The sequence below is a fragment of the Alosa sapidissima genome, chromosome 13 (assembly GCF_018492685.1).
Source record: "Alosa sapidissima isolate fAloSap1 chromosome 13, fAloSap1.pri, whole genome shotgun sequence".
NCBI classification, from domain to species: Eukaryota; Metazoa; Chordata; class Actinopteri; order Clupeiformes; family Clupeidae; genus Alosa; species Alosa sapidissima.
The window spans coordinates 15,788,389-15,811,875 of record NC_055969.1 but is presented as its reverse complement, the minus strand read 5'-3'; the positions used below and the strand labels follow the sequence as shown (position 1 = coordinate 15,811,875).

General features: G+C 43.8%; 1 protein-coding gene across 1 annotated transcript; it reads left to right on the top strand.

The window, feature by feature from the left end:
- Window positions 1-8: 8 nt before the first annotated feature.
- Window positions 9-10,658, top strand: ddx54 (DEAD (Asp-Glu-Ala-Asp) box polypeptide 54). The gene is made up of 20 exons (XM_042059680.1): window positions 9-278; window positions 506-632; window positions 730-800; window positions 897-1,085; window positions 1,211-1,260; window positions 1,339-1,380; window positions 1,471-1,566; window positions 1,828-1,949; window positions 2,075-2,136; window positions 2,437-2,568; window positions 3,479-3,689; window positions 3,960-4,091; window positions 5,410-5,631; window positions 5,883-5,956; window positions 6,476-6,682; window positions 6,890-7,041; window positions 7,529-7,642; window positions 8,003-8,110; window positions 8,480-8,589; window positions 10,061-10,658. The coding sequence occupies exons 1-20, from the start codon at window positions 147-149 to the stop codon at window positions 10,315-10,317; spliced, it is 2,610 nt and encodes an 869-aa protein (XP_041915614.1). The 5' UTR covers window positions 9-146; the 3' UTR covers window positions 10,318-10,658.
- Window positions 10,659-23,487: the final 12,829 nt, after the last annotated feature.

Sequence of the window (23,487 nt, the reverse complement as noted above, 5' to 3'; positions counted from 1 at the left end):
TCACACGTGTTTCAAAATGGCTCCCTTCTATTTGGTTGTCTTGTCCTGAATTGTTGTGGAAATAAATAGTGAGAATCTCCGAATTAAGCCTTACTGGCGAGATATCTGTTCCGTCACTAAGCTACGAAGACATCTAAAATTGGAAAATGGCACAGAGAAAGAAGAAACTAACCAAAAAGAAGAGACACGGGCCGTCACACGGTCAAAATAGAGAACCAGAGGTGGACTCGGACGAAGGAGACTTTGAGTTGGCTGCCGAAATAAAGAACGATGATTCCGTAAGACCATTTTGTTATGAAACATCTTAACTTGTTTAAGCTTTTCATATTCGGCTAACTTATAGTCATGTAAAACATTCTGTTTTCCTCTGGTGAACTTCCTAGTTGGCGTTAATGTAAACAGTGCACGTTGCAGCACAGCGTTGGATTGCAACTTGTAAAATGTGTTCTTTACTAACGTCAGCAGTTAAACTGTATATTGACAGCAATTGTTCATATTCTATTAGCCCGGTAAAAAATTGCCACGGTTCCCAACATCATCTGACGCCCTGTCGGATGTCGAACCAGACACCAGGGAGTTGGTACGAGCCCAAAACAAGAAGCAGAAGAAGTCGGGAGGGTTCCAGTCCATGGGTGAGTTCTGACACCTACAAAGCAGTGAGCGGTATTCATATTTATTAGAAACTTGTCAAAGGCCAGCTAAAAATGCTTTTTTGTTTAATCTTTGCAGGGCTCAGTTATCCTGTCTTTAAAGGAGTAATGAAGAAGGGCTACAAAGTCCCTACTCCTATTCAGCGAAAAGTACGTATTTTGACATGTAAACAACTACATACGCTAAAACTTTTTCATAGTGTTATTGGTGTAAGTGATGGAGCAATGTCACTTTGTTCTTGACAGACTATCCCTGTCATTCTGGATGGAAAAGATGTGGTTGCTATGGCAAGGACCGGTAGTGGAAAGACTGCTGCTTTCTTGATTCCGATGTTTGAGAAAATAAAGGCTCCACAGGCCCAGACTGGTGCCAGGGCCCTTATTCTCACTCCAACAAGAGAGTTGGCGCTTCAGACCATGAAATTCACTCGAGAGGTATTATGTCTTTCGTAAGATCTTTTGTCATTACCTCTTTTAGATAGCCCCTTGAGTGTTATCTCTGTCTGGAAGTACAGAAGAGAAACATACCAATGTTAATTTGTGTTTTTTTCTTCTTCCAGCTTGGTAAATTTGCTGGCTTTAAGACTGCATTGATTCTTGGAGGTGACAGGTAAAATACAATTGCAATTGTCAACAATTGTCCTATGTGTTGACTGTGGCATTGACATGTTTGCATTTTATATTTCAGTATGGAGGAACAGTTTGCTGCTCTACATGAAAACCCTGACATGTATGTCGACTTTTCCCCAGTTGTTTGAAATACATACGTTACATTCACTTGCGGGATTGTTTACTTGACAAATTGCTCTTCCTCCTGCAGTATTATTGGTACCCCTGGTCGTCTAATGCATGTCGTTATGGAAATGAACCTGAAGCTGCAGAATGTGGAGTATGTGGTGTTTGATGAGGCTGACAGGTAAGCATAACCCTAGAGTTGCACTAACACCCCCCCCCCCCCCCCCCTCCGATCCATAAAAAGTCTTTAATTGTCTTATACGTTATTTCTGATAATAAAGACCTTAAAATGTTTGGAATTGTATAAGGGCAGGCATTACATTTGATCTGGAGCAGAATAATTGTTGTTTAGCTTATATTCAGACTTGCCAACCTGTATATAAATATAATATTGTGGCCATCACAGGGTATTGAGAGTAAATCATGAGTTTTTCCTGTTCAGGCTGTTTGAGATGGGTTTTGCTGACCAGCTTCAGGAGATTATTCGTCGGCTCCCAGACACACGACAGACGCTCTTGTTCTCAGCCACTCTTCCAAAACTGCTGGTGGAGTTTGCCCGAGCAGGTATATAAAGCTCCTGTCATACTGCTAGTGTAAAGAGTCTTCAGTACACAGTCTCTGAATTGATATGAATGAGTTGCCGTTGGGTTGGTTCGTCTCTGGTTCATTTCATCATCTGGATTTTGCAGGATTGACAGACCCTGTTCTTGTTCGTCTTGATGTCGACACAAAGCTGAGCGATCAGTTGAAGGTAATAAAATAACTTAGGTTCTGTTTTAAATAGCCTCAGGTGTAAAATTTTAGTAACTCCATAATTAAGGCTATTAATGCGATATTGTTGTGTACTTTGTCATTGACTAAAACCCTTGGTGATCTGGGAGTAGTAAGCAGTACACCCATTGGAAATGTATTGAATTGATTAAGTAATTAAGTCTAAAGTACATGGTTGCACGTATACCTAGTCAGCTTTATACTTTCTATGTATGTAGAAATATTTGTGTGTTCTGATTGTATGAGTTGTTGATGATGTACTCATCCCACCATGTCCCAGCTTGCCTTCTTCCACCTGAGGCTGGATGACAAGCCTGCCATGCTGCTGCACCTGCTCAGGAACGTGGTGAAGGCCCAGGAGCAGACGGTCGTCTTTGTGGCCACCAAACATCATGTGGAGTACATTAGAGAGGTGAGACGTGTGTAATGAACCTCATGAGACAATTTTACTGTATGTATTTTTTCCATCTTTGAACAATTTGTTCTCTTATCTGCTTGCTTCTCTCTACATCAAAACAAATGTAGCAATTGTATGTGACTATCCAAGAGGAAAATATTAAGTTTGCGCAATGTTAAACTTACATAGGTGAGAATGATTGAACGTAAGGCTATCAGGTAATAGTGTTATATCTCACACTCTAGATATTGCTTCTCTTTTCAATGTATCTTTCCCCATCTTTGTCTACTAATGTGCATGCCACCATCATGTACACATATCTATGTAAGTTCTATGAACCAGTAGCAGCTATTTGTAATTATTATACGGCTCTTCACAATGCAAGTAGAACGCTCTATTGACTTGAATGGGATTTCCTAAAGTTCTACCGGTCATTATTTTCGTCTAAGGGCGCTTTCATACCTTTTTTGTTCCGAATCAATTGTTCTGAATCTATACAATTTTTCTCCATTGTCCCCTGGGTTTGTTTGTATTCACATGGCAGCATTTATATTGGAACAAATGATATAACAAAGCCACGTGAGATAAATGTTGGTCTACAAACAAATCCACACACGATTAAATTGTCCCCTGATTGGTAACATTTGACAGCTGAAGATAGGCCTACTATCCCGCAGTCACCACCTAACCCCACATTTAACGTGGGCTATTAAGAGCTCCTTGTGTGTGTGTGTGTGTGTGTGTGTGTGTGTGTGCTGGCGCGTCAGGGTCTGGTTCGCCCTGTCGGGACTTATTTTCCCAATAATGACCGGCGTTCTATACATTATCCCTTACTTGTAAGACCTACTATGTCATCAAGGTCAGATTTCTGCCTATATTTCTTGTCCTTAAAGCAATACGTTTGTGTCCTTTTGTTTGTCTTCAGATGTTGACCTTAGAGGGCATTGAGGTTGCCTACATCTACAGTGCCCTGGACCAGACGGCCAGGAAGATCAATATTGGGCGCTTTGTCCACCGCAAAGCTATGGTGCTGCTGGTGACGGACGTGGCTGCTCGTGGTATTGATATCCCCATGCTGGACAACGTCATCAACTACAACTTCCCCTCCAAATCCAAACTGTTTCTGCACAGAGTGGGTGAGTGATGGGATTGTTGGCGTTGACGTTGGGATGTCTGATTGGCGTTCTCATGCTATGCTCTATTGTAAAAAAACGATTCCTTTGCTCTGCATTCTGTCTGTATTGATGCCTATGTAGTTTCTAATAACGTAAAGGGAAAAGAGTTAGTTGACTGACTAGCTACTAACTAAGTGAATGAAACCACATGTAGTATGAATGTAAACCTGATGTCTTTTGACTGATTGACATATTTCTCTCTGTTCTCCTCCTTCTGTGCCTGTGCCACAGGTCGTGTTGCTCGTGCCGGTCGAGGTGGAAAGTCTTTCAGTCTGGTGTGCCAAGACGAGGTGCCATTTGTCTATGACCTTCATCTCTTCTTGGGAAGACCCATCCAGTTTGCTTTGCCGGATCATGACCAAGGTATTTGTGGTTCAGAAGTCCATATGAAGCTTGATAAGTTAGAAGAGTTCATAGCTTGTTATTTATGGCATAAGACATTTGTGGCTACGAGAGGTTTATTTCTTGATATTTATGGCATAAGTGGGAACCTAGTGCCATCATTGAGATTCACTATTCTCTGAACATTTAGGATACTGGAATTCCATGTGCTCTGCTTTAACATATGACAGTGTTCATCATGTGTGTAGGACTGCTTATCTTTAGCTATTCTAGTTAGCATCAATAATATATTTCTCTAGAACTAGCTCTTTGCACTTTCACCTTCAGTTCTCACAATTCAGTTTCAGACCGTGTAATTCAATTTCAGTCTACCGAGACAAAAACAGCTGGTCGCTAAGGAAGAGCAATCGAATGCAGATCAATTGTGATCACAGCATAGGAGGCCTCCGTCCCCATCAGCACATGACCCAAGTGGAGCGCGTAGCACTGTAGATACCAAAGAGCATAGCGCCCCCTCAGCGAGCCGTCTTTATGTCAGTTCTAGACAATGTGATGTGATTTATAGAAATGCTACTGCTTGTTCACTTAAAGCCCTGGACTCAGTCTACCACTGCCCTGAGATTCATTACTGGTGATGGCTATTGGCACTCATCATTGTGTCTCTATGGTAAAGTGGGTTGGTCATCTTTAACAGAGAGGAGACATAATCATTGGTATCTGTTTATTTACAAAGGTATTGTTGGGAAATTACCGGGTTATATTTCAAACATGCTTGTTTGGAATTCTGGTCCCCATCAGACCAGATGAAATGACTGTTTGATGCTCAAGGTTCCTCGTATCCATTCTGAGTTGGGAAAGTCTGTGTTTTGTTATGGTGCTCCTACTTCCTGGAATGAATTTCAATGTAATATAAAAATTAACTCTCTACTTTCCTATAATCAATTCAGATCTGTGATCTCAAACTTTCCTATGTGAAATTGTACTTGTTTTAAGTAAATGTTATTTTATTATTATTATTTGATTATTTGATATATATTTAAATTTACCTTCCTCCTCTATAATGTTATAGTTATTATTTATTTTATTTTGCTTTATTTATAGGTCTAGGCCTATACTTTTTACCTCAATTATTATACGATATCTTGTTATTTCATTGTTACTGTAGTCTCAGCTTCACTGAAAATGACTACCCTCAATGAACCTTACAGAATAAATAAAGTTTGATTGCATGAATGAATGAATGAATGAATGAACAAATTAATGAATATATCCATTCTACTTGTGATTGTGAATAAAGTACCTAATGTGTGTGTGCATGCATGCATACGTGTGTGCGTAGATGCTGATGGTGTATTCGGACGCGTGCCCCAGAGTATCCTGGATGACGAAGAGGGGCAGCTCATCACGGCCCATGAAAACTCTGTTGAGCTGCAGACCCTCAAGCAAGTTGCTGAGAACGCCTACAAGCAGTACCTCAAGTCAAGGCCCAGCCCGTCTCCTGAGTCATTCAAACGGGTCAAGAACACCGATTTCGCAAGCATGGCAGTCCATCCCCTGTTAGGTGAGCCAGCTGTGATCTATTTGCACTGTACTCTAGTTGAAGCGGTTTACAGGTTTTATAAGCAGAATGTTTCCAAACATTGTACTCATGGTTTGTTCAGTGACTGTGTCTATGAATGTTTATATTTATATAGTTAATTGCATATTTGTGTATTTCTATAGAACACTGTATTTTACTGTATTTTGTGTCTGTGTTTAGTATTCCTTGTAGCATTCAGTATGTTGTAGTGAATATTTAACATGTGTTTGCAGGGTCAGGTCTGGAGAAGATGGAACTGGAGAGGCTGCAGATGGTGGACTGCATCAAGAGCTACAAGTCCAAAGTGGTGAGTAGAGACAGACTTTCTAATTGAGGAGACACAGCGTTTAAAAAAAATCCTTCATAAAAATGCATGGGGTTAGTTCATAACACCAATATGGCAGTTGACTACATATATATGCCCCTTCCGCGCCACTGGAGCGAGATTGGTATCGTGAAGTCTTCTGCCCCCAAAATAGATGCCCGAGAGTGTGTTGCAATATCGCCACCGAGTGGAGGGACTTGCCTAAAGGGACTTTGGTAGAAACTTTTGATTTGAGAGTGTATCTAGAGTGGCCAAAGATCTATTTCAAATAAATGCTGGGTTTTAGGTCATGCTATTTCTGTCCTTGCTCTGTCCTTTTTTAAGGCTATTTATATTTATTTTTATTGTACAAAAAAAAATTGATTAGAAATTGAAACCTTCATACGTATCAGTATATGTCACTTGTATGCTAATCAAGGTAAAAAAAGGACAAAAAGGTTTTAAAAAGTCAGATGTATATAAATCATCTTAACAAGCTAATTTGGCAAATTTTCATTTCAGACGATATTTGAGATTAACTCTTCGAACAAGACCAGCGCTAGTGAGGTGATGCGAGCCAAACGCAGCAGAGACCGCCGACTGGTGGACAAGTTTGCACGGACCCAGGTGGAGCGCTTCGCTGAGAACAAGTTCCACCAACCGCCCGTCCCCTCCACCTCAACTACCACAGCCAACGAAGATTATGAGGAGGAGGAAGAGGACATCCGGGTGAGTGATGAGATGAAAGGCAGTTAAAGCAGGATGGTCCCATCAGAACCATCAGTCTCTCTTGATTTTATAGATCAAGTGCCATGAAAACAATTGTGTTCTCAACTTCCGTTAAACCAGAGTAGTAAATGATCATGCTAGCATTTCTAAAGTAGCATACTTTCATCACTTTTATCTAATTTTTTGTGTGTTTGTATCTTTTTCAAGGGTGTGTTTGCCGAGGTGGTGGGTGGGAAACGTAAGAAGAATTTGGGAGAGGAAGATCCCGAAACCCCCCATGGCAAGAAGAACAGGCAGTCTGGACGAGACGAGGAGTTCTACATCCCCTACAGGCCCAAAGATTTCAACTCCGAGCGAGGGTATATACACACAGAGACATATATATCGTTTCCTAAATTACATTTACATTTGGGTCCATTTGTATATACTGTGCTGCATTTGTTTACATGGAAATTGACATGTTTATGCTAATGGGCTTTCAGAACAGAAGAGTTTCGTCAATATGTGCTTCTCCTTCCCTTCCCCTCACTTTAGTTCTCCTGGTTGCTTACTGGATAGTTCAGTTCCAGGGTCATGAACCTGATGAAAGCCCCTAAGTAATGTTTGTGTAAACGGATGGCGACCAGCGCTATTTATAAAGTTTGTGCTCTTAGAAAACCAAAGTTCAAGGGGTTGTTTGGTTTGGTTCTTAAATAGAAGCTTAGTAGATAGTAGACACATTGAGAAACATGTCTGTCTTTAACACTAGCTTGTAAAATGCATTTAATATCAGAATGGCTATTTTATAATTCAGTCATGCTTATTGTGTGTGTGTGTGTGTGTGTGTGTGTGTGTGTGTGTGTCTAGGCTCAGCCTTTCAGGTGAGGGCACCACGTTTGAGCAGCAGGCCTCCACAGCTGTACTGGACCTGATGGGAGATGAGAATACCACACTTGACCAGCACAAGAGCGTCATGAGATGGTGAGAGGTCATCTTTGATCAATCATCAGCTATCATCTTACATACACTGCTTCCTAAAAAACGCATACAGAACTTTTGTCACCCACGCATTCAGACACGGACGCACGCACACACACAAAGTGAAAAGTCCCAAAACCCATATCATGTACATTTACTACACTTTTGTGTGTCTCTCTCTCTCTCTGTCTCTTTCTCTCTCTCACACTCTTTCTCTTTCTCTCTCTCTCTCTATATATATATATATATATATATATATATATGTATATGTGTGCACCATGCACAGCTTTCACACCATAGCAGACCACATTCTCCTCTAGTCATATGGCTCCACGTCACCCATTCCTATGTGTCTCCTCTCAGGGACCGCAAAAGGAAGCGCTTTGTACGTGACACGGGCAAAGAAGACAAGAAGAAGAAGGTCAGACTGGAGAATGGACAGGTGGTCAGCGCCAAAAAGAAGAAGAACTTGTATCCTTTCTTGCCATTGTTACTGTTGAAATGTTCAGGTTGGTGTAGGAGGATGTGTTTGATGTAAGTGAATTTCTATTCAATGTGTGAGTGCTTGCAGACAATGAACATGTATTGAGTATTGAAAATTGGTAGTTTTACCGCGCTTTCCTGCAACAGTCCAGGAGAGGACCGGTCATGCAGTAAAAAGGAAAGGATCACCGGAGCACACAGATGTTTAGAGTGCTTATTTTAATTTAGGTTTGCCACACCTTTCTAAATTAAAATGAGCAATCTAAACATCGGTGTGCTTCAGTGATTGTGTTTTTTTTAATGTATTGAGTGTTTGTTTTGATTGAGAAGACCACATGTACCTTGACGATATGTTAGTTACGAGCAGTGGAAGAAGAAGAACAAGATGGACGATGATGACGATGGCTCTGACGGAGAGACTGGACGTGGTAGAGGTGGAGGTGGAGGACAGATGGGAGGCCGTGGAGGTAAGTTAGGAACTCAATCATGTGGACAGTTGTGTCTTACAGACTTCATTGATGTGCAACTGGCGAGCAGTGACCAAAGTCCTCTGCGCATGAAATTAAACTATAATGTGACATTGATGTGACCCCCCCCCCCCCCCCCCCCCCCATATATACGCTTAGGATCTTGCTTATGGCATTAATTAGTAAAATGGCCAGATACCTTGTCTCTTCTGAAAACACTGAAGCTAAGCAAGTGTAGGTGTGGGTAGTACTTGGATGGGAGACCTCCTTAAAAAACTTAGCCGCTGCTGGAAGTGATTGGAGGTTGGAGGGTGGCTAGCGGGTGGGCTCTTCCCACTAGCTAAAAATCAGTCCTACAGCAGTGACGGGGACACTGCTCTAGGGTATGCTGTCCTTCGGAGGAGACATTAAAACAAGGTCTTGAATCACTGTGGTCATTCTAGATCCCGTGGCACTTACCGCAAAGGATAGGGGGGGATTCTCTGGTGTACTAGCTAAATTCCTAAACTTCAGTCAAATGAATTACTGTTTTGGCATGTGTGCACATATAGCCTGTTGTCACAGTACATTCTGTATAAAGTTGTGGGTTAAATTCCAGGCTTCCACCATTGTGCCCTTAAAGGAATTATCCTTTTATTATTAGAGAGTCCAGAATGAATTTCATCAAGCCAGTACCTTTCCGGAAATGTTGCCATCCCTTGTTGGACTCCCCTGAAGATGGCATCAAAGATGGCAACATTTCCGGAAAGGTACTGGCTTGATGAAATTCATTCTGGACTCTCTATCCGACCACATAAAGACCTCGGGATACTTCGGTTTGGCTTTAGGGACCCTCTACTCACTACCACATAAGTGTAATGTTGTTTGGAACTGTAGAAGAGGTATAAAAATAGCGTTTTGTAGCTGCGAAATAATATGCCCTTCTCACTTCCACACTAACGAGTTTTGACTAAAAACGGTAAAATCGAACTTTCTCAAAACACATCCGAATGACATGATTTTGATGTCAACTCAACGTATGTACTCCCAATCATCCGTAAATTGATCTAAAGTGCATTTTACTCCAGATAATTCCTTTAAGCAAGGCTCTTAAAGGATAATTCTGGTATTTAGCACTTTGAGTCTCTTTTCTGTTTTGTTTTAGATGAACTAGAGTGGTGGACACTGAAATTTTGACAATGGGTGCTGTCTTGACTTTCGGACTCGTTTTGAATCGCCTTTGACCGTTTCAGAGTGGCTGGCTATGGGCATGCACAAAGATGTCCCTAAAACAACCCTTAACGTTCGTTTTTAAAACTGTGGAATTATCTTTTAACCCTCTGTGTTACTCTGGTTGAGTTGCTCTGGAGAGACTTACCTTTGATATAATTGACGTATGTAAGTCGCTTTGGATAAAAGTGCCAGCCAAATGAATAAGTAAGTAGGTAAATATCCGTGTCTCCACACTGATGGTGCTCTGTGGTCCCTGCAGGTCGTAGAGGAAGGAAGGGGCCAGGAAGAGGCCCAGCTGGGCCCCCGAATGGCGGGGCCCCGAAGGGTGTACGCTCGGAGCTAAAGAGCCGCGAGCAGATCCTGAAGGAACGCAAGAAGCAGAACAAGCAGAAGTTCCTGCAGAGCGGCGGCCTGCAGAAGCTGCGCGGCAAGAACCGCCAACGAGTCAACGACGTCATGAAGTCCGGCTTTGGCCGCGGCGGACAGAAGAAAGGCAAAATGAGGAAGAGGATGTAAGAATGTCTGTAAGGGTCTAGGTCCGTGAGGGCAACCGAGGACCTCAGGACTGGGTGACAGACGGACCCACCCACCCTGCCGGTTTGGACACACACACACACACACACACACACACACACACACACACACACACACACACCCAGCCAAGGGGTGGGGTGAGAGTGGTATGAAAATAGACACAGATGATGCTCTGGAGTGACGTTAGACTGAATGGACACCAGGTAGTTCACTTCCTGTGTCTCTCTTCGTGTGCCACGGTGGTCTCTTGTCATACACTTTGTACATGTATATTTTTTTAACAATATTAAGTCCAATACAGATAAGATATGCTTGAGTGATTACCTGTGTGTGTGTTTTGATTTTTCTTGGTCAGTGGAATTCTGTGCTAAGAATTTAAAAAGTTTGCCCATTCAATCGAGACAGGTACTTAGAAAAGTTGGTATATATATAAATAAATAAACCAACAAACAAAACATTGGAAAACAACAAAACAAAATCTGGCACACTGCTGCTCTTTTGATATACTTGATTAAACCTCTCACCAGAAGATGTGTGGAGCCACAAAGTTCTTCATCAGATGCTGAACTATGAGAAGATGGCCCATAAAGTAGACAGAGCAGAGCGGCACTGAGTCAGTTCATTGCAGTCCGTGAAGCGTTTTTAAATTCATCATCTGGGCCGCAAGTCCCGTTCCTCGAACTACCCTGCCGAGCAGATTTGCCTCGGGAGTCAGGAGGTCTGGACAGTGTCCCCGTTTGTGTGATACATCTCTCTGACGGCTCTTCATCAAGCTGAGGTTTAGACTTGGCAGCCAATATGACTGCATGCTAAACAAGTCAGTATGCGGGGGCCCAACATCTTGACAGTGCAGCCTCTATCAACTTTTACACTAGCAGAGTTAATCCACTAGGTGGCACTGCAGTACAGTCCCAGAGACTATTACAGACAGTATTAAATGGCAGCAGTGACCAGCTTTAAAATCTGTAGAGGGCTCAAATCAATAGAGTGGAACTTGATCTTGTGTGTCCTCCAGGCTTTCAAGCTACGTTAACTGAATGTTAGCAGCATGCATGTTAATGTTAGCAGCTTTCCTTTAGTTCACAGTAAGAAAATGGCACCAGGGACCTATAGTCTCAAATAGTTTTATCTCTCTAAAAACAAACAAATATTGTCCTATGTACACACATTTAGCAGAAAACATCTCAAGTTCCCTGTCTTCGCTAGTTTGGGCAGCTGAAAAATATGCTGTGGTTTGTCTCTGAGAGTGGCTAGGTGATGGGCCGTGTGTACGCAGAGCAAGACTGTAGATCCCCATCTGGTTACAGTTAGATGCTAGCTGGTGTTTGATGATATGTGCACATGTTATCACCGGGTTATCTACGACCAGACCCCCTAGACCACAATGAAGATTTGTGGCATCCATTTCCACTTGTGAGTCTGTGCTAAACTTGAAAAGATGGCCGGCTCATTCATAATTGTCAGCTGTATTCTGAGCGTACTGGCAGAGACGCTGCTGGTATGGCTCACAGCTCGACCACTTCCCCTAAAATCATCCAGGTGTACTCGTGTAAAAAAACAAACATTTAATTCTGAAAAAAAAGGCTCCTCCGTTCGAAGACAAAAATATTCCTCTACTTTTTAGAAATAAAATGGTTCTACTTTTTTTTAAATACTTTTACACAACATTTGTATAATTAACTGAAATGTGGGAAATAATGACACCCTTTAGTGATAAGTCCTTCATTGAAGGACAATCCATTCAACAGAGTTCAGATGAAGGGTCAGTCGGCCGGTGTACCATATAAATCTGAATTCGCCGCTCCCCACACTCCCCCCACTGATAGAGGAAAATGCCTGTAGCAGTGGAGGCACAGTAGGACGAGGGTCTGTAGGCCCCCCTCATCTGATAGGAGTTAATCCCTCGAAGAGACACACTGCACACACACACACACACCCCTTCCAAACCACCACAGCAATCACTACACACCCCTCCACCACCCCCACTCTGACCCTCTTCCACCCCCCCCCAGTGACTGCTAGAGGACGTACAGGTGGTGCTGGTGGTTGGGGGGGGGGGAGGGGGGAATCTGTGAGCCATGGCTCTGAAGAGGCTCTCCGCTGTGGCCCGGCCTTATCTGCCGTTCCCAGGGCCGACACAGCATCCACTTCAGATAGGCCATGGGGAGAGACGGCAGCCACAAGGGCCCCCGGACGGACACAGGAGCCGCCGGTCACGGGAGTGTGGCTCGGCACGCCGAGGAGGCCGTGTGAACGCGTTACGAAACGCGCGCTGTCGAGTGGCCTGTCCATGGTGACTAGAGGGGTTTAAATTCTTGCTGTCTATATGATGAGAGTTCAAATTAAAGCTTGTTTTGACACTAGCTTTAAATTACAACAGATGTGGTGAATACTGTACGATTAGCTGTAATAATCGTACAGTATAAAGTGTAGAGCAATTATTAAGAGAAAAATAGAAAATTAAATGCCATGACAATAGTCGTGATCAATATCAGACTCAGTCATGACTTGAAAGTCTTTGTGTCAGCGCAATGTACATGGATATGGTTGTTTCTCAGTCAGCTTTCTTGTTTACTCCTCTTCCATGTCTGCCACTGGGATTGCCAATGGCTCCCCTATGCACAGCTGCACTGATAAAATGGCCGTCCCTCCACCTCTCACTCTTCGAGATGGGCCACTCCAGGGGTGACAGGACTGACGGGTCTGATGCTTAGCCTACACACACTCTTTTTTACCTCACACACAGTCACACCTTCAGGGGCTCGGACCTGCTGACGGTGCATCTGTGCCCAGGCCAAGCCTATACGCTACCGGCTAACCGGGCCTCTGTTCCCTGTGGACACCGGGTTCCTCTGGAGAGGCGCTTTGGCTCGGGGAGCCCTGTTAAAACCATCACGCAGGTCTGGCCGGCCCCTGCGCCTTCTCCTGTGTTGTAATTAGAGCGGCTCTCGTGTTAAAATGAGGGAGCGCTGAAGTGATTTTTAGCACGCCCTGCTGTAAAGGCACTTACAGACATTCTGGGAACTCTAAAAGTGAAGCCTTGCCGCAAAGCATAACTACATGGCCATTTGGCACTTGTCAGGCAACAAAGGCAAAAGGCTCTGCGATTATGCATCTTTTGTGCTGGATAATGACTTGGATGGTCTGTGTATCTTGCACGCTAGGTCACCACATTCATTTTTTTTTTATATAATGGAGTGTATGTTTCTTTTTATTCTTCCGTTTTTCATACATTTGTGTTGGTTTTTATGTATTTTTGGGTGTTTTATTTGGTTTCCAATTATTTTAACATAAAAAGAAAAGAAAACAAAAAAATAACTGAAAGCATATGCCACATAATTAGGCATACTTGGAATCACAGTTTTCAGTTTTCCTCGGCCCAATTTTAGCCGCTAACACATTCTAGTATGTATGGAGACATCCTCCCCCAAATGCCATCAAATGCACATAATAGATAGTCAAGACTTGACCACAAGATGGCGCTAAATCACATGAAAGGGGTATGAAAGTTCCTTTCCCTGCTGGCATCCATTTTAAATCCTGGATTCCTGAATTTCGGGGCTTAAGGGGGTGGGGGGTGGGGGCGGGGGCGGGGGTCATTTTTAAAGATCGAGCATCAGTGATCAGAAACGCTGCCTCTTTGCATCCCATCTAATCCGTTATTTTTCTCCGGAAGCACGTAGCACCCCGGCACCCCTGTTGCGTCCGAATGGACCTTCCTAATTGGGACCCCGGGACCCCCCTTGGAGATCCGACGTCTCCACACACCTCTGGACCCTCAATCCCCCCCCCCCCCCCCCCAAAAGCTCTCTGCTGATTGGCCAGCGCGCCAACCAATGACGCATTGACACTAACACACCAGAGGCCCTCTTTTGGGCGCGTTTTGAATAGAACAGGGAGCGGTGGTGGACACCCGAAATGTGAGAAAAAAAAAAAAACACCAGAAAAAACTTTCCATTCAAATCGAGGTTATTTAATGAATCGGCCACCGGCCCCCACAAAAGACAAAACCCGCATGTTCTGCCTTACCCCTTCGATATTTACTTAATCTGATTAAATGTCCTTTTTTTGCACTTCTCCCCTACTCCGCCTCCTCCATCTCCACCTCCTCCCCTCCTCTGTAATTCTTTAATGATGGTGTAGATGCCAATGGCAGCTCCATCCTCTAGAGGAAACAGGACATGTAGCTTTTCTCCGATGGCTGTCGCCACCACCACCACCAGACCCACCTGTCAGTGGTGTATGAAATGCAGGCTGCAGGTCTACATGGGGAATGTCCAGGGGGTACAGCCCCCGATGGAAGATCTGCTGGACGCCTCTCTGTGTCCCACTGCTATAAATCTTAATACACTCTATTAGACAGCAGGGCCTGCATTCAGATCTCAGCCATTAGTCAGACACACACACACACACACATATAATAGACACGCAGAGCCATGAGAGAACGGCTGCGAGATCGGGGTCCCTTCTTTCTCCTAGCAAGGCTTCTCTCGTGTACAAAGCTCCTCTCTCTCTCTCTCTCTCTCTCTCTCTCTCTCTCTTTTTCCTTCTCTCGCTTTCTCATCTAATCTCTCTCTCTTTCTCACTCTGTCTATCTCTGGGCCGATCCTTATGAATCGTCTCCATTGGCCAAATGGTTCCCCCTAAACCCAGGATTGGAGCCAGCATGGTATGATGTGAATGATGTGTTATTTTTATGGGTGTAGGCCCCCCTTGGAAAATTTGAACAGAAGGGGATATTCATGATGCTGATCCATTATTTAAGGGCTATTTTGTTTTTGTTTGTGCCTGTACAAGTGCATTTTGTTATTATGTGTGTGTGTGTGCATCTGCATGTGTATTTGTTTTCGCGTGTCTGAGTGTGCATGTTTGTGTGCATGCATGCATGCATGCATGTATGTGTGTGTCTGAGTGGGCAGGTTTGTGTGTATGCATGCTTGTGTGTGTGTGTATTGTTATGTATGTGTGTGTCTGAGTGGGCATGTTTGTGTGTGTGTGTGTGTGTGTGTGTGTGTGTGTATGCATGCTTGTGTGTGTGTGTGTATTGTTATGTATGTGTGTGTCTGAGTGGGCATGTGTGTGTGTGTGTGTGTGTGTGTGTGTGTGTGTGTGTGTGTGTGTGTGTGTGTGTGTGTGTGTGTGTATGCATGCTTGTGTGTGTGTGTATTGTTATGTATGTGTGTGTCTGAGTGGGCATGTGTGTGTGTGTATTGTTATGTATGTGTGTGTCTGAGTGTGCATGTTTGTGTGTGTATTGTTATGTATGTGTGTGTCTGAGTGTGCATGTTTGTGTGTGTGTGTGTGTGTGTGTGTGTGTGTGTGGAGGAGGAGGGTGGAGCGAGGTAGCCTGGTTTCCCTTTGACCAGAGGCAGTGGCCAAATGCACAATCTGGCATGAAAATCCCCCCTGTGCTGTGCTGTGCTCATTCCTCTCCTCTCTGCCGTACCCCCCCTCTCAATGGCTCTCCCTAATACTGAGCTGATTGGGAGCAAACAGACTGTGCTTGAAAAGAAAAGTATGAGGAAAATATTTTTTTTGTTAGTTAATATTTTTGGTTCAAAGAAATAACATTTTAGATTTTTAACTTCACACAGAGATCCATTTTTGTAACCATGTGAGGCAGAAAAGGGGACAGGTGGTGTTTTTTTTGTTTTTTTAACAAATGACCTGATCACAGATTTACTCAGTAATCATTTAATTATTTTTATTTATGATGTGCAGATGTTGAGACTATAGATCCCTTACCATGGGATGCAGTTTAGAGGGAGGAGGTGGGTCTGTGTGTGTGTGTGTGTGTGTGTGCGTGTGTTGGGGTGAGGGGTGGCTGGTCTGGCCAGTGGCCAAAGCAGGGTTATTTTGGCGGGGCGGGCCCAGGTGCCCTATGGTCTGATGGTGAGAGCCCCATATAAAGCCGTGCCGGCGGGGAGGGTGGAGAGCAGGTTATCAGCGCGGCTGACGCGTCTCACGAGGCCGACTCGTTTGCATCTAGTCAACACCTTCCGCCCACTCACTGCTCAGCCGATCCGCCCTGGACTTCCTGATGCGACCCACGGCTCCTGCAAGCTACCCCCCCCCACCACCACCACCACCACCCCACACCCAACTCATACACACACACACACACACACACATCAACCCCCCACACCAACACAGACACACATCAACCCCCTCCCCACTTCACTGCCTGGAAATGAGTTGCAGCATATGGTTTATATTATTCATGAGAAATATTAAGGCTCTCCTGTGTGTGTGTGTGTGTGTGTGTGTGTGTGTGTTTTCAGTCAGGGGCCACATCAGCTTTTGTGTGTGTGTGTGTGTGTACATATATGTTTTTTTTCCTTCTGAGTAGCTGCCGCAGCACAAATGGGTTTTTAGTGTCACCTATCTTGTTGCTGTTATTATGACTTTGATAGGATGCAGTGTTATCGGCTTCTCGGCTGATGCTTCTGCTCCAGTAGAGCAGGCACTGTATTTATGATTAATAGAACGCTGCTGTTTTGTGGTGGACATTCCCCCTCCGTAGGAGGCCCCCTGTCACGCCACCTCAAGGATCCATTTGCCACGCAAGCATCCCCAGAAAGCAGTCAGGTCGTCATTAGGAGGCATTTGCAGCTCTTTAGCGTCACGCCTGGGTCACAGTTTGGTTTTCCCTTCGCTGAACTCCAACGGTAAAGGATTTGACCTTTTTTCCCCAAAAACTCCTTTCAAACACACTGATCCTAAGCTTTCGGTGTGCAATGGTAACCGTGCAACAGAGGAATGGACCTTTTTTTTCTCTCTCTCTCTCTCTCATTTTTCTTAAACCCTGATGTCCTTTCTTTCTTTACTCGTTTTTTTTCAACCACTTTTCTTTTCTTTTTCGTCTCGTGCGGAATGTTTTCCCAGACTCTCCCTCTCTCCTCACCCTCTCTGAAGTGCCCTGCCTGGCTGTGGTTAGACACTTCATTTGTCATACGCAGGATCAGAGAGGCGGGGGGAAATCAAAATAATCATTTGGACAAAAGTTGCCAACGCAAAAGAAAGGGGGGAAAAAAAACATACACATAGAGACAATAAAGAAACGGTGATGCGAGATAACAAGATGCTGCGACTTATTGCTGCCACGTCTTGTATGCACAATCAAAGGCAGATATGCATCGAACTGTTCGTAAGGATACTCAAAGCCCAATTGCAATTATACACTCCAGTTGTTTTCACTCAGTCTCCATCTCTTTCTCTCGCTCACTCGCTGTTCTACTCACTCTTTCTTTCGCGCTCTCTCTGGGATAGAATTATGTTTTGTGGGTTCTCTGAAAGACATGAATTCAGTACTGAAGACTGGTGTCATTTGGAACCATATTTGTTGACATTTAAATGGCAGAGCTTGTGTCTTTCTCTAGTTATACAATTAAAGGAGAAGACAACACTTCCATTTGTGTTTTTTAAGTGGTAGCTGGTGTTTTCATTTAGTAGTGGTTAAGGAATGACAGCATGACTAAATTAGTACAATACCCTTTAGCCAATGGGCTGACAGATTCTTTTAAGTTATAGTAATTGGGCACAATTCTTTTTTTTTTCTTTTTTTTAAACAAAGTTCATTACGAGAATTTTTTTTATAACTTCCATGGGTGGAGATGGCATTTTTTTTAATACAGTGTTCTATACTAAAGTCAACAGCGGTATTAAATGTATTTCTATTATTTCTGTCGAAAAAGTTATTTTCAACAGATTAACGCATACAAAAGAGAACACCAGTATACTGTTTAGGTTCATGCTATTTTTCTTAACTGTGCCCTCATAACCTGCCTAAATTGAAATGGCGGCCCAGTCTCAATGTCTTGTGTGTAATGGGAAACAGAGGTTCCTCATACCACCAAATGGGGGCACTATAATCATTGCCTCCGTTCAAAGGATTGCCAGTGCCTAAAGACTGCTGGCTGCAGTAAGTGAGCGCATGTGTGAGAAAGTGCCTGGTAGATATCATAAAACTGACCGCGAGCGATGTTTCTTTTGCACCATTTGTGGAATAGAGAGTGGCATGCTCTCTCCTTTACTAAAGGCAATTAATAAAGTAGACCACTGGACTTAGCGATGCAAACATCCATTTAAATTTCAGTGCTGCCGTCGAAACCAAGGTATGCTCTCAGATGCCCGTTTGTTACTGCGGGTATGTAGACTTTGACCACCAACGCAGCATGGCGCCTGGAAGGAGAGTGGTTGGGTGGGATGGGGGGGGGTTGGTTGGCGAGGCGGGGGTACAGGTGGCGTGGGGCAGAGGCCCTGGACATGTTAGTGGTGGCGGAGGGGTGGGAGTGTGTGGTGGACAAGGGCCAGACAGGACGTGACCCGGGAAAGGAAGCTTTGTGTCCAGCGGGAGGGGGAGGCATCCATCAGTGTAGGTGAGGGAGAGGACCAGCCCATTGGTCTGGACTTCAAACGGAATCAGGGGCAGCAAAAGACTCGTAAGGCTCTGGCCTACTAATAGTGCTTGAACAGTTATAGACATATGGCTATGAAGTACAGCGACTGAGAATCACATTTCTCTCATCTACAAAATAGTATAATAATAAAATACTGTGGCCTACAGTATATGTGCATGTACTGTGTATATGTAGCACATACACACTCACACAGATATACATTATGATATTATATACACATGTGATTATGGATACATGTACAGTGCACCTATATCTACAGGTACAGGTATGTGTGTGTGTGTGTCTGTAAAAGTATTTAGAGAGAGATACCTGTACCAGTAAATATATGTGTGTGTGAGATGATACTCAGTACAGCCATATGTAACTTCAATACACACCTCTATAATACGAGACATACAGGCTGTGTGGAAATTTAAGCATTAGAATTTTACTAGGTAGCATTACGTTTGGTATGTTCCCATGCTCTGACATGCCTGCAAAACGCGGCATAAAAATGACAAACTACAAGCGTTAAATAAATGCATCTGATTCCTCTGAATTTGAATGTACGGCCATAAACATGACATAGTAGGCTCCAGTCCCAAAAGTCATGCTTCTGTCAAGATAGGTTGGGCTTTGGTGATTGCTATCATGGCCACCAAGCCACTGGATGAAATACGATCCTCATCTGTGTGTATGCTTATAACCAGGGAGGTATCCATAACTTATTATTTTTTCATCGCTACTCGAAACACTAGGTTTTCTTAATTCCTGTGTTTATAAACGGTATCCAGTCCAGCAAACATACAGTAGTGTAATTAAGTGAGGGAAGACATTGTTACAGAACAACGTAGACCTATCCGTCAGGGTTGAATCGCAAACATGTCAGTCTAACAGACTGTGAGCGCCGATGACGCACCTGTATACAGTAGTCATGAGATTAAGTAAGCACTCAGGTAGAGAATGGCAATTTAGTTTTCTAGGAACACATTATAAAAAAATAGTTCCTTTGGCTTGTTCTCTCTGAAGTATATTTATAGAGTACAGTGAAGACTTAAAGGTACAGTAAGCGATTCTAAGCAATTTACATAAAACAAGTAACTTTTTGTAACATTCTGTGAATATCTCCTCACGATCCTCTGTAGCGTGTAAAAAATGTATTTTTACACAGCGCTGGCTCCATGAACTGGAAACAAAGAAAGTGGGGACAGCCTAGAATTAAGATTCTATATTATTTTATTATTACATCTCATCATACTCACATAATAGAGTAACATTCCTGGGTTTTGGCTTCTCATTGCATTGCACTACATTGCAGCAATAAATAATAGCAATATTATGTGTCAAGTGTTAATTAGGTAGAACAAATAATTGTCACATACACTGTATCGTTCAATCATTTGTGTAACTACCGGTGTATGTTTTAAGTGTGTCAATGTGTTTGTAGGCTTACTTAACCCTGTGCATGGCTCAGAGTGGAGGTGGATTTATAAGCTTCATAACTGATGGGTACCTTGATCCTGTACACTCCTTTTGAAGCTAAACTAAATCAGGAAGAGGACTTCATTATTCTATCTCTAAGTCAATGTGATCAAAGAGCCCTGGGTCATTTCTTAGCTTCAGGCTAACTGGACCTCTGGACAAATGACCCAAGGGTCGTGGATTCACTACAAGGGTTTCATGGTTGGCCATGGATGTCTCAAACACATGGGATAGATTTTGTGCTGTAATGTGTTTAAGGAAATAAACATTTGTTATAAATAAATGTATTGAATAAATAAGAATGTTCTATTCAGTGTTTCCCACAAAATTTAATTCTATTTGTGGTGGTAAGTTTGCAGAATTAACTTGAATGCAACAGTTTTTAACAAGTTAGCGCAGCGTGTTTATGATGTTAACCAGATATAAGCACAATGTAGTACAACCTGAAAAATCATTGTGTGGTGGTCAAAGTTGATATTGTGGTGGGCCGCCACAAATAAGTCAATGTATGGGAAACACTGCTATTAGACTGCCATTATATTACATTATTATTCTATTTGATTAGATTATATCATACCATTGCACAATGTTGAAATGTATTTTAATTATATATTTAAATGTTAAATCTTACTGTTATTAATTACAACTATTAGGCATATCCATTATTATTTACGACTAGTAGAGGTGCTGGCTTTAATTAGGGGGTTCACAGGGTCCTTGTTGCTGGTCAGCTACACCATTGGTCCGTACGTTGATGACCAGAGCCTCCCACGAGACCTCTTTGCCCTTAACGTTAATGTTGAAGGAGCTTTGGAGTACACTGCAGGTTGCTCAAGGAATGCCTCCCGGTCAAGAAGTCGGCAGGGAGGAAGAATGTACACATGGCGTGGCGGGGCCGGTCGTTGTCTGTCCATCTGACCAGGCCAGTGGTGTGCGTGGAGCGGCCGGCGTAGTGGAGCGGCCGCTTGGTCTGGGTAAAAGGGGAAAGGTGCTAATTAAGACTGCTGTCAGGGCTTCCCTTGAAGTCAAGTGAGGCTGGAGATAAGGCCATGGAGGGATGGAGGGAGGGAGGGAGGGAGGCAGCCAGTCCGGCCTGGCCGGGCCATCTGGACCTTGTTCCGCAGGTTCAGGAGGCCGGAGATGGAGGCCTTTTTTCCACCCTCTGACTGTTGGCCGGGTGAAGGTCTCCACTCCAACTCCGACTCCTCCACTGTGCGCTGTCCTACTTGTTTACTTGAAAGTCCCCGAAGATGTCAGCCCATGACTGCCTAAAGTGGAAAGGCTAGTCTGGATGAAAAGAGGAGGCGCGCAAGCTTGCACGCTTCCTGATGCGCCATAACTGGTGGGTCATGTTGTGCTAATGCATCTGGAAATAATCAGCACACCGCCATCTAATAGGCAAGACAATAGCTTTTTGTGGATGGGGTAAGACAAGCAAGGAGGGGGGCCAAAAAGAAAAGACAAAAAAAAAGAAAACCCATTCTCCATTATGCTAATAAAATGCAGGAGCGCGGTGGCTAACAGAAAACGCTACTTCTCCTCCGAGCACTACCCCGTCTCCCTCACCTTGACTACTGTCACTTAAGGAGCCCTGCGCCTGGGCACTGTTGTAAAAGTGTCATCCCCACGCCGTCGGGAGCCCGGCCTCGTCTCTTGCAGTTAATCCCGTATCATTCTTTAATGAGGGAGTGAGTGTGTTGGATGAAGGGTGCACATCCCCAAACCCCCCCCCCACACACACACACACCCATCCCTGGGGACCTCCAGTAATACATCTCCGTACACTCTGGGAAAAAAAACATGACCACCCTACTGTCACTGGCTGAGGGGCTTTTACCTCCACCGGTGCCCGTTTCTGTGGAATATTACAGTAGTTTCCTGATATGGTTAGGCTTCTCGTGGGAAATTCGAGAGAATAATCAAGTAGCTTTTCAAGCACACTACAATCTTCACACTTAATATTAGCTTGATAGGAATTCTTCAAGATGAGTCGTTTTTTATCGAGGCGGGGTGGCGATGTCTGTGGTGAGGAAAGGCTGCTGATATCGTAATCGACTAGGGATGCCCAGAGGAAGAAGAGATTTCCCACGTTTGTCGTGCCACGGTTGTCAGTGATCTCAAGATGACACCTCAGGCCAATGTGTATCATCACCACAGGATGAGTACACCGTACAAAACCCATAAATGCAGCTTTTTGAGTAGTTATGTCAACACGAACCAATAATAAAAGATTGTGTGTGTGTGCGCGTGTGTGTGTCTGTGTGCATTTGTTTGTGTGAGAGAGAGAGTATCTGTGTGCCTATGTCTGTGTTTTTTGAGAGAGTGTACTGTATAATGTGTTTAACTGAAGAAGGGGGTGATAGACTGGCAGACCTGGAATTGGTGTGAGGGCAAAAAGCAGCAGTTACCCAATCGAGTCTGTAGTCAGTGTGTGGTGTGTAGTCAGAGTGTGGTGTGTGTTAGTGTGTGACAGAAAGAGTGAGAGATGGAGGCCTGACCCACAAAGTGTATCTGTGGGAGAGGGATGTCTGTGTGTGTGTGCATCCATGACTGCATACATGTGTGTCTGTGGGAGACAGTATGAAGAAGAGAGGAAAAGGACCCCTGCCTGTGTGTGTGTGTGTGTGTGTGTGTGTGTGTGTGTGTGACTGTGTATGTTGTCTTTTCTCTGCTTGAGCCACTGCTCCAGGATGATAGGAGACAAAGACCAGGCGTCCTCAGTCAAGCAGAAGTCCACCACGGGCCGACTGACAGGACCCAAACTCTGTGGGTTGGTCTTAATGAATGAGAGAACTGCCCCAGCCACTTCAAAGCTACTACTGCACCAACACTATTACACCCCGAAGCTTACTTTTAGTCTGGCCTTTATGTTAGTTGCATTTCAGAGGGACTGGAGTTCCTCTGTTGTTTAGGGTTAAATATGATGTATGTGTTCACGTACGGTTAAACAGTTTGCTCTATCTAGTTTAGTTTAGACAGGGTGGCTTGCTTGTGTAAGCTCCCCTACCTCCATTATGTCGATGTATGTCCTTTTTTCTTGGAGCACATGTGATTTGTTTTTTCTTGGTCAGACAGTCATACTTAATGCTGTTCTATAGACACAACAAAGCTTCTTGTTGGGTCAATATCTAAGATATGCCTTACATGAGGCAACACCAAATTCTCCCACAATCATCGTTGGCATTATTTTGTGGGTTGGGCCGGTGGAGCACAGGGATAAACTTTACACAATGCATGTGACAAGCAACAAACATTTAACAGTGTGTAAATG

Excerpts from the sequence above, each read along its gene's own strand:
- ddx54 (XM_042059680.1), top strand. The coding sequence starts at position 147 with ATGGCACAGAGAAAGAAGAAACTAACCAAAAAGAAGAGACACGGGCCG. Across the intron at positions 633-729 it reads GGGAGGGTTCCAGTCCATGG|GGCTCAGTTATCCTGTCTTT; the intron begins GTGAGTTCTGAC and ends TAATCTTTGCAG. Across the intron at positions 8,111-8,479 it reads GCCAAAAAGAAGAAGAACTT|TTACGAGCAGTGGAAGAAGA; the intron begins GTATCCTTTCTT and ends ACGATATGTTAG.